Raw genomic sequence first — 10,547 nt, 5'->3', positions numbered from 1 at the left:
TACGCATTTCCAGGAATCGCGTCTGTCGCTTGTCTGCAGTTTGGGATAGGTCAGTGAGACGAGGTGCGAGCGAGAAGTCCGAGTAAGCGACAAGGACAGTGATGGTAAACGATTAAAAATTGCCTTTTTCTTTATACGACGATATCTCGGGAACCGGAAGTCGTATCGAAATAATTCAAAAAGCGTTTTAGAGGGGAAGGTTCCGCGCTTCTAATGATCGTTCACTCGTTGTTTAAAATTCATTATCTTCTGAGTTATAGCGGTTCAAAGTTTTTCTAATTTTAATAAGGTTTAATCGCATTTGAGGTAAATCATTAAAAAATTATCCTTCTCTTTACATGATGATATCTCGGGAACTGGAAGTCGTATCGAAATAATTCAAAAAGCGTTTCAAAGGGGAAGATTCCACGTTTCTAATGATCCTAGCTCGTTGTTTAAAATTTACTATTTTCGGAGTTATAGCGATTCAAAGTTTTTCTAATTTTAATAGGGTTTAATCGCATTTGAGGTAAATGATTAAAAAATTATCCTTCCCTTTACACGACGATATCTCGGGAATCAGAAGTCGTATCGTGATGAGTGAAAGGAGGTTTTAAAGAGCAAGGTTTCGCGTTTCTAATGCGCTTTCATTCATTGCCCAGAAATCACTATGTTCAGAGTTATAGCGGCTTAAAATTTATCAATTTAATCTACGATTTTTGTTACGATATAAATTTAAAAATATTCATTTCATGAAATGAGTTGAATGAAACAGTTGAAAAATAATTTTCATCCAGCTTGAATATGTTGGATTTAATTTCGTATAATTACCTACAACTAATACCAAGAAGAAGTTTTGGAACTTTCTTGATTTCTCCCACAGACCAGCGGATCTTATTAATCCACAAACTTCTGTCCGAAGGAAATTTGAACTTCACTAAACAGCACTTATTGCATCCGATGTGATAACATCAACTTTACTTTTGATCGTGTTATAGAAACCACGAAATTTGAATTGTCAGTTCAAACGACCTAATTCCAATATACGATAGGATAGAAATAAAGAATAAGAGAAAAGCGAGAAGCTTAATACCCGGAATGAACGGGATAAATAAAGGAATAAATCATAAGAGACAAAATTCGTTGCAGAATAATTCCAAGAAAAATTATTGAATATTATTCTTCTTAATTTGAAACGATAAATTATCTTTCATGTAATTTAATTTTTACATTAAATTATTTTTTGAGATAAATTATATCGTTCTATTATTTTTATTAAACAAATTGTTTCGTTAAATAAACATTAAAATTTCTATAACAAAACAATACAATCGTCGATCATCGTGCTTGATGATTAATATGCTTTAAAAAAGCATTTTAACCCATTTACTTTCATTTTTCTGGGATATATTTTTATGAGTGACTACAAAGAATGAAGTATCAAAAGATAAAGATCATCCCTTTTAAATCCCATTCGAATAAATGTTCTTGGAACGGCTAATTTCTTCTACTTTTCCAACTCTCTCTTTGCAAATACCAAAAATAAAAAAGTTTCTTGTTCCCTTAATTAGTCAGATGTTGAATCATAAGAAGTAAAAAAAGTTATATCAAAATTTAATCTTTACCCTACTTACGAACTTTTCTATTATTTAATCTCTCTCATAAGATTTATCAATAAATTATTAGTAATATAATTATGTTTCATGTATTCTCTTGCGTGAACTTCAGTTTCCTGTACAAGATCTTGTCACACTTATCGCCAAAATTACTCCATTTCGTTGGATTTAAAAGTAAAAATGTTTACTTTTCTTACTTTTTTCTAATGGATGCTTCATTAGAGAGAACAAGAATTACTACACTCGATAATTATCAATTATTCTTAACATTTATCTCAAAGATACTCTCGAACAACATCTCATTTTACTTTCGAATTTATTTTTAGAAGATCATATAAATAAAGATTTTTCTCTTTAAAAATTAAAATTGCCTAGGCCTCCACACCTTATCAATTTTGAAAAATTTTCGTCGTTAGTCTCGACTTTCTCCAGTTCCAACAGACCAAACCGCATCGTTTCTCCATACTTATCCAGTTTATTACGGCTTGAAGGATCACGAATTGGTCGAGAAGTTTCGCGGCGGATTCGCGAATTAATGAATCCAGGTTCGAAGATCCTCCAGCCTAGAAGAGAGAGTGAGAGAGAAAGAGAAAGAGCGCGGATTCCATTTTCATTTTTCAACGCGGAACTTTCCTCTCTCTTTCTGTCTCTCTCTCTCTTTCTCTGTAAAATTCCAGAGGCAAATGTTCCTCGAAGGAAACGAGGCCGAGACGCCTTGATGGGCTTCATCGACGTTCAATCTAACAATTGAGATAGGCAGAATTAACTCGAGAATGATTATTCGACAACGATTTTTCACCATTTTGTTATCATAACTTGATGATTTTATGATTCGTCACATGTGAACATTTTATTTCGATTCAATAATTGATTTTGTGAATTTTTGTCTTGATTTTCAATATTATTATATTTTTTTATTATTATTATATTTTTAAAAGATATTTTTAAATTTTAGATACAGAAAGAACTTTCATTTCTTTGATTCGATCATCACTTTGATTCGATGGCCACAATATTTAGAAATTTTATAATTTTGATTCCATATGCAAGGTTTTAATAATTTTGTAAAATATTAATTTGTAATGCATAAAGCGCGAAACAGGTTTAATAATGAATGGAAAGGGTAAAATGTTCGTTAAGTTAATGTAATTTATTTCATGCGGATGAACCTTGAGATCGTAAGCATGATTTTTTGAGAAAATTTGAACGCGTTTTTATCAGAAATTGCATTATGTCAATTAACCTTGCATAATCACAAAAATATTACGTTATTCATTCACGAAGATCACGTTAGTCTTTTAAAAATAAAAAATTTTAAAGTTATATTGAAATTTTAATTTTTATTGAAACAATTTTTTCTACTAAAAATTTATTTTATATCGATGATATAGAATATTATATTCAATTAAATTATATTGTAAAGTTTATATACGTAGAGTGTCATTTAATATTTAGAATAGATAATAATAATAAATATTGCAGATACTAAAAGCTCATAAAATTTCATGAAGTTCATAAAATTTAAATTATTTTAAAAATATCCATCTTGAGGAGGGAAAAGAAAAAAAGTAAATGTCGTACGATTTAATCAGTCAAAGTTGTTTGACGTCAATCGATTCATTACACATTCTTAACAGAATTAAAAGTTAACCAGGTTTAAGTCCGATTTAAATATAATCTGGCGCAGGTGCGAATCGCCTACAGAAGCCATTTATCGCAATTCCATTCGATTTTTTTCTTCAGAATGAGATTCTTTTCAGCAAGCAAAATTGAAATGAAGAATGATCTTTTAAGATTTCATTGCGATCAAAAGAAAATAATTAAAATGAAAAGAGAAGTTTAAATTATTGTACCATTGATTCATTTTTATTGTATTTGTTGAAATTTTATTGATGTATTTAATATGTTTATGTGAAAATTAATTTTTAGTATCTAACTGTTATTGTAATTATTCGTTCAATCATCAATTGAAGTTATAATTTATTAGTAAACTGCGGATTTTATGCATTTATGGAAAATTTAAATATTAAGCAAAGGATGAAATAAATTTCTATTTAAGTTCTATTTCTCTAACTCTCCATAAAAATTTCATTTTGCATAAACAAATCTATTTATTAGATATTAGATAATCCATTTATTAGATATTAGATAAAATAATGAAATTTTGATATAATAATAAAAGTAATAATTCCATATGAATTTATATGAAAATTAATTTTTATGATCAAATATATTTATTAATCATATTGTAATTATTTTTAATTATCAGTTAAAGTTTTAAATTCTTAGATATTGAATAAAATAATTATAATATGAATTGAGATAATAAAATTATACGATAATAATCGCAACCTCGAGAAAAATAAAAAGTATGATCTATGAAACTTTGGATGCATCGCATTTTATTTAAAATTCTCCGAAATTCTTTCGAACTAACTTTTAAAACTTTCCAGGTCAAAGAAGAAATTATACGATTATATCTCGTATTATTTCATACGATGATCGATAGAACGATTTAAGCCAAACATGAAAGATTTTTATTAAAAGGAAAAAAAAAACTAATAATTTAAGATCCAGAAAAATAAGGAAATGTGAGAGCACATTTCCTGGAATTCGAATGGACGCGATAAAAGCCTGGTAACAAAAAAAGAACCTGCCATTTATATAGATTGAAACGTTTAAGCAGATATTGATGCGGATTGCGATCTAGATATTTATGTTGTTTTTTCGAAAATGGGGACGCGTTTCCTTGAACGATAATATCAAAACATCTCGATTTTTTCACGCGTCCTCAGTTTTTTCTTGTCAAATTTGGATTATTCGTGGAAATTTCCAAATGATGGGAAATAATATATGAAGAAATCGTTAGTGTCAGGAATAAATTAATTGATTAGAAATAATTTATTCTATTTAAACTTCGAATTTAATTTTTCAAATTTGGTTTGAATTCGTTTGTTGAAAATTTTCGTAAAATATATATTATGAAGAGAAAATGACGATTTAATTTAAATTTTAATATTGCCAATATTTTAAACTTAAAAATACATTAATATATACGAGAATCTTTAGTATATTTAAAAATTGATATTAAAAGATACATTCGCGTTATATTCATATTTACTCAATAATCAATTCAACTTTATCAACTCGATTCTCAGAAAGAAATTTCTCGATAGAAGAATAATCAAATTAACAGAGCTTGAAAATTATTATCTTCTGAAAGTTCATTCTTTTATTTACACTTTTATTTATATATATATATACAATATATATTTTCTTATAACTCTAATTAAGCATTAATTAATCGATACTATCTTCAAAGAATGTGGGTTAACAACGAATAGCGTTTACAATTCTTTCTTTTCCTTTTTTTTTATTTATTTATTTATTTATTTTTCTTTTCTTTTCTCGTTCAATTCAAGTTCCAGCATTGTGGTTTCTTCATAGAATGTCCCGTTGATCGATCGAATCGCGTTTAGCAACGGAACACTTGTCGTAATGACATCGAGGAATGCTATCGATTCGTCGTACGACACATCGATATCCACACATATACACGTACACACGCGCGCGCGCGCGTAATCATCAGTCGAACGTGCCACGAGGAGAATATCATCGAAATTTCCCTCGTCGTAGATTCACAGTTCTACGTTTATTCGTGACAGCTATTGCATAATATTTGTAATATTTATACTTTGGTTATCGATTTTTCAATATTTGCAATGCAAATATTGGCGATATATGAATTCGGATATATGTTGTTCATCTGTTAAGGGACAAGTGTGCAAATAAAAAAGTGTGTTATTGTATTTAGAAATGTGTGAAGAGTCGAAGCGAAAAGAAAGTATGCAGGAGAGCAAAGAGGTGAAAGAATTGTGTGATTTTAATTAAATGAATGATTTATAATTGATAAAAAAGTTGAGAATTATTCAATTAAATAATACAGCTATAAACACAATGCTAACAATTATTATAGAACATTAATATAATAATAATATTACAATATTCAAATATTTTAAATATCGGAATTTCGAGTAACACAATATTTCGTGATTAACTTCCTTTCGAATCTTAAACAAATATTGTAATTAAATAATATATAATACAATATATATTATAATAATTATAAATAAAATTGACCATGAAAAATTATTAATTGTCACACGAGACACCATGACCCAAATACTGGATTTAACGAACAAGTCGTCGCTCCACGAATTCCCAGCGTCGCGCCAAAACCACACGAAATTCCAAAATAATTAAATCTTATATCATAGAGGTATAAATTGATGCGTACAGATTCATTTCACAGAGCCACAATATCGTCGGTGAAGAAGGTGTGTTTCTTGGCCTGGGTGAGCGATAATATGGTTGAGCGTAATTTTATAGCGGCCGTAAAAGGCGTGTTTCTTCCGGGAGTTGGGCGAAAGAAAGGAAGCGGAAGAGGTCGGAAAATCGCATGCTCGCCTCGGTTTAATTCGCGTTTCAACGATGATAGGCCAGGAAATCGCTCTATGTATCGCATGCACCGCCGCTTCCGGCTTCGTAGTGACTTCGTGTCGTTTCGATCCGTCTTCCTTCCGTGTATTATCTAAACCATTTGTGGTCGTTTACAGCTGTGTCCAATATAATTGTAGATCTTGTGTGTGTTTAATATCTATCGATGCCCAATGTTTGAACTTCGTTTCTCTTTAATCGTGAAAAAATTTGATTTTGTATAAAAGTTGGTGGCAACTTGGAAAAGTAATCATAGATAGTTTTGATGATTAATAGATAATTATTAGATAAATTTTTTAATTCGAATATTAAGTTAATTTTTTTTAGTATATACTTTCAAAAGTTTTGTTATTTATGTGATGGATAATTTGATATATTATTATCAATTATAATTTTCATTATTGATATTATTTTTGTTGCTGTATATATAAAAAAATATTATTTATTCGTTTCATTTTTTCTAAAATTATTCTTATAAAAACTTCAATAATTAAAATGAACTTTTAACATTGATATAATAATATTTTAAAATTATACAACAGAATGATTATTCTTTTGTATTTCATTCGTAAATTGTTTATTATTATTCGTTTATACATAAGATAAATAATTATAAAGCGTAAAGAGTTTTAAAGTTTATACAAGATCGATCGATTTACGTGACATAAAACCGAGTTTCACTGCGAAGTTCCATTGTTCTTGATTAGAACACATGGTTTGTAATGAACAGAGAGATTGTTGAAGTAATTTAGAAGATAGATAGATTTCGAAATACACACGCGAATCTTGTTTCCACTGAACTGTTTAAATTCTTCGTCGTGTAAGTAGTATCGCTCGAATATTTTATTTGAAGCGAAGATGAAAGATAAAAGATGAAGATGAAAGATAAATTTTCGTGTAATAAATTGTTTTAATTTCATTCATTTTAACCGTATCGCGGGAAAAAATGATTATCGTGTTTAGATAAAAGAAATGAAAAGAATTTTATAAGAATGTGATATAATTATTTCGATTTTAAATATTGCGTTTGTTGTTTAAATATTTTATTCAAATTATGTGAAAAATTATTGGAAAAAATATCGATTTTGAAAAATGATTTTCCATTCCCTCATATTTTCAAGCAATTCATCATTCGAAAATTTCTTTCTCCTCGATCCGAAAACAAGACACGCCCATAAACTCGTATATACTCTATTTACATCCAGCAAACAATCAAGAGAAAACAAAATATATACGTTGATAAAAGTACATAGTTGGGAATTAAATAGAATTCAATAACAATTCCACATACGACGTAACTCGAGAATTGTACACATTCAACCCATCGCTTGTTTAAATCATACTTCGTCTCGTTTGGAAATCATGTCGAGTGTCGTGTCCACTAACATCTACTAACACGAAGATAAATATGATTAATTAATCATAATAAATAATTCTACGATGTTCCAAACAATCGCAATTCATTTATCAAACTTCGAATCATTAAATGTTAAAGTTACTCTTTAAAAAAACTGAAAAAATAAACAAATAAATAAAACCATTGTTTACAAAAATATTCTCATGTCGATTCTCTATATAACTGGAAAAAAAACTCGGAAAAAAACTTACTCTTTCTCGAATTTCACAATTCTCGTAATCGAAATTTCGTACATTTATGTACGTAAAAAATTAATGAATAAATGAAGGAATTCAATATTCACAAAATTATCAGAATAATCTCGATTCTAATATAGCATAGAGGAAAAAAAATTCTCAAAAAGTATTATTTTTTCTCGAGTTTCACAAGGATGAAAAATACTTATCCTTATCCATTGCTCATTCCGTATCGTTTCAATTCCTTTATTTTTGAAACAATCAGAGGCATTCGAACGTAACCTCGAAATGGAATCGATACTAATGAAAATACGAGCTCCGAGCAATAGCAATTATTCTGCAATTATTCTGCGTGCATTTTTCGCATGGATGCTCGACAACCTACACTTTGATTTTATGCACGAAGCGTTCGATGCACATTCTTGATCACTCTTTAAATAACTTACAATTTTCTTCCGCCTAAGAAAGATCTCTCCATCCTGATTATTCTGAGTCTCATCAATATTTAAATAACGAAATGACGAATAAATAATATAAATAATTTAAAAATGAATTTCCATTAAGCGAATGATAGAACAGATACTACACTACCAAGTATATTTTATCGAGAATGATACGTGAATTAACCTGGGTGATTGAATTTGTGAAATATCTCAATCGAATTTATTCAAACATTTTTGTTTTCTGTGAATCAATGGAGAAGAAGATTTCTGTTCTGGCAATCTGACAAAGTTTCGTACCTTTCTATATTTTTCATCCACACATCTACTCGTATCTACTTTCTTTCGACGACCATTCATTCCTTTGATCCTTTGAAACTATTAAATAAAGAAAATCTCTCTATTTATCGTTAATCGTTTCTTTCTCCTCTTCTTTTTCTATTTCTTAATCTCTTGTTGATTTCAATAATCGTATCAAATGAAAAAAAATCTGAATCAAGTGTATATGTTGATTCAGTTCCAAAGAAAATAAAGCAAATAGCCTCGTTGATCTTTCTGACGAAGTTCTTAAGTTCGATCATTGACACACACCTTTCAACCGATGAATTATAAATTTAAGCACCATGGAAACTGTGTCAGCGGTGGCTCGGTACGAGCGCGTCTCGTACTAAGCCACGGCAACCCTGTTTGCTCCTGTTTTGCAGATAGAGGCAGCGGCATGAACGCACGAGACTGGTTAAGAAGCGCCATACGCAGAGTGTCGCGCGATCTTGAACGATTCGAAGTAAAGATCGCGACCAACGATCGCACGAAAACGCAGTGCGTGCGACTCTAGTGTGATACAAAAGAAAACAAAAGTGGGGAGAAATCGATCGAGGACGGAGGACAGGGGGGACAGTGACGAGATATTACGCGAGATCGGGCGTGCAAAGTGTAATCGAATCCTGTATGTGAAAACTGTGAACTGTGAGAGAAGAGTAGTGGAATGAGCAAAGGTGAAAGGAAGAGAGAGAAAAAAAGGATCGACCATGGAGATCGACGACATGCATGGTGCATCGAGTCGTTCCTCTAATTTCGATACAATCGAGTCGAAGAAAGTTGAATCCACGATTGAATCCACGTCTCTCCTTCTCGACTCGAGGAAGTGATCGCGCTCCTTTGTTCTTTCCCAGAATCATGAATCGTATCAGGGATCGTAGACAGGAATATCGCGCGAGGGACGCAAAAGTTTAAGGAGAGAGGAACTTGATGAAAATGGACTCGACGAAGCTGGGCGGGCCAGCCCCAACCAGCCCTAGGGCACACTCGCCGGCCGTGCCGGCTTACGCCTCCACCACGGCGGATGGAAACATCGATTACATAATAGGGGACTACATGGAGAGGCTGGGGACGAGGTTGAACACGTTGGAGAACGAGTTGAGGTACGCGTGGAGGGCGTTGGATCTGCTCAGCCAGGAGTACATCAAGATGTGGGAGAGATTGGAGAAGCTGGAGGGCCTCCTTTACGAGCAACAGACGGTGATCAGCCAATTGATCGAGTTCTACGCGAGCGGAGGGAGCCACGAGACGACGAGCAACGTGGCGGTCGAAGAGACGTTGGCCAATCAACAGAGCACGGTGGGCGAGTTGGACGCGATCGCGAAGAGCATAGGCGCCACGATGGGCATAGAGGAAACGAATGCGATCAGGGAGAAATTGGCGCAGCAGGAGATCGCTAGGATGCACGGGCTAACGCAAGACAGCTCGACTGCCGCGGCTGTAGTTACAGACATGCACAGGAACGTGAGGAACTTGGATACTCTGGAGACTCTCGCCGAAGAGAGTAACATTCCAGACGAGGCGTTCTATAGGAGTCTGAACAACGCTTACAGGGAGGACTTGATCTGTGGCGACACGTCAAGACCCACGTCGCAGCTCGGCATGATATGGGAGGAGGCGGAGGACGAGGACGTGAACGGGAAGAAGGAGGTGGAGTCGAGCATGTTCGANCTGTCGCCGCGAAGGAGAAGGAGCTCGAGTGCGAACTAGTCGCGAAACCGAGCAAGGAGGAGATTCAGGAGGCGGTGACGAAGAAAGAGGACGAAGCGGACGAAGACGAGGGCGAGGTGTTCAGCGCGGCCGATTACAAGAGTTATCGTGGGAACACGCCTTGCGTGAGCGAGCAAGATCTGGCCCAGCTGTCCAGATTGAGCTCGATCGACCAAGTTGCCCTGGAGAAATTGCACGAACTGGACAGGTTGACCAACAAATTGCAGAAGGATTCCCAGAATCTGATGGAGCTTCAATCGAAACTGATGGACTCCCCGAAAAGGCAGTACAGTTCCGAGGCCGAGGCAAAACTGGCCGAGGAGGCGAGCAGCATAGACGAGCAATTAAGAAAAATCTACGCCGAAACGGACGTCGACAGCTGGACGTTCTCGAA

The 10,547-nt window shown here is 33.2% G+C and overlaps 2 protein-coding genes across 19 annotated transcripts in view; both read left to right on the top strand.

Moving 5' to 3' along the window:
* The window catches only part of LOC102676262, a 100,598-nt gene extending 90,089 nt beyond the window's left edge, over window positions 1-10,509 (top strand). Inside the window, exon 2 of the mRNA XM_031514181.1 lies at window positions 8,830-10,509. Coding sequence (XP_031370041.1) covers window positions 9,374-10,153 — 780 coding nt within the window. The 5' untranslated portion in view covers window positions 8,830-9,373 and the 3' untranslated portion in view covers window positions 10,154-10,509. The remainder of the gene's footprint in view (window positions 1-8,829) is intronic.
* LOC102676760 (protein unc-13 homolog B) overlaps window positions 1-10,547 on the top strand; it is a 352,205-nt gene that overhangs the window by 243,767 nt on the left and 97,891 nt on the right. The gene's annotated exons all lie outside the window — the stretch shown is intronic.

Source organism: Apis dorsata, unplaced genomic scaffold (assembly GCF_000469605.1).
Source record: "Apis dorsata unplaced genomic scaffold, Apis dorsata 1.3 scaffold_44, whole genome shotgun sequence".
In the NCBI taxonomy this organism is placed as follows: Eukaryota; Metazoa; Arthropoda; class Insecta; order Hymenoptera; family Apidae; genus Apis; species Apis dorsata.
This window is presented reverse-complemented; position numbering and strand designations above follow the sequence as displayed.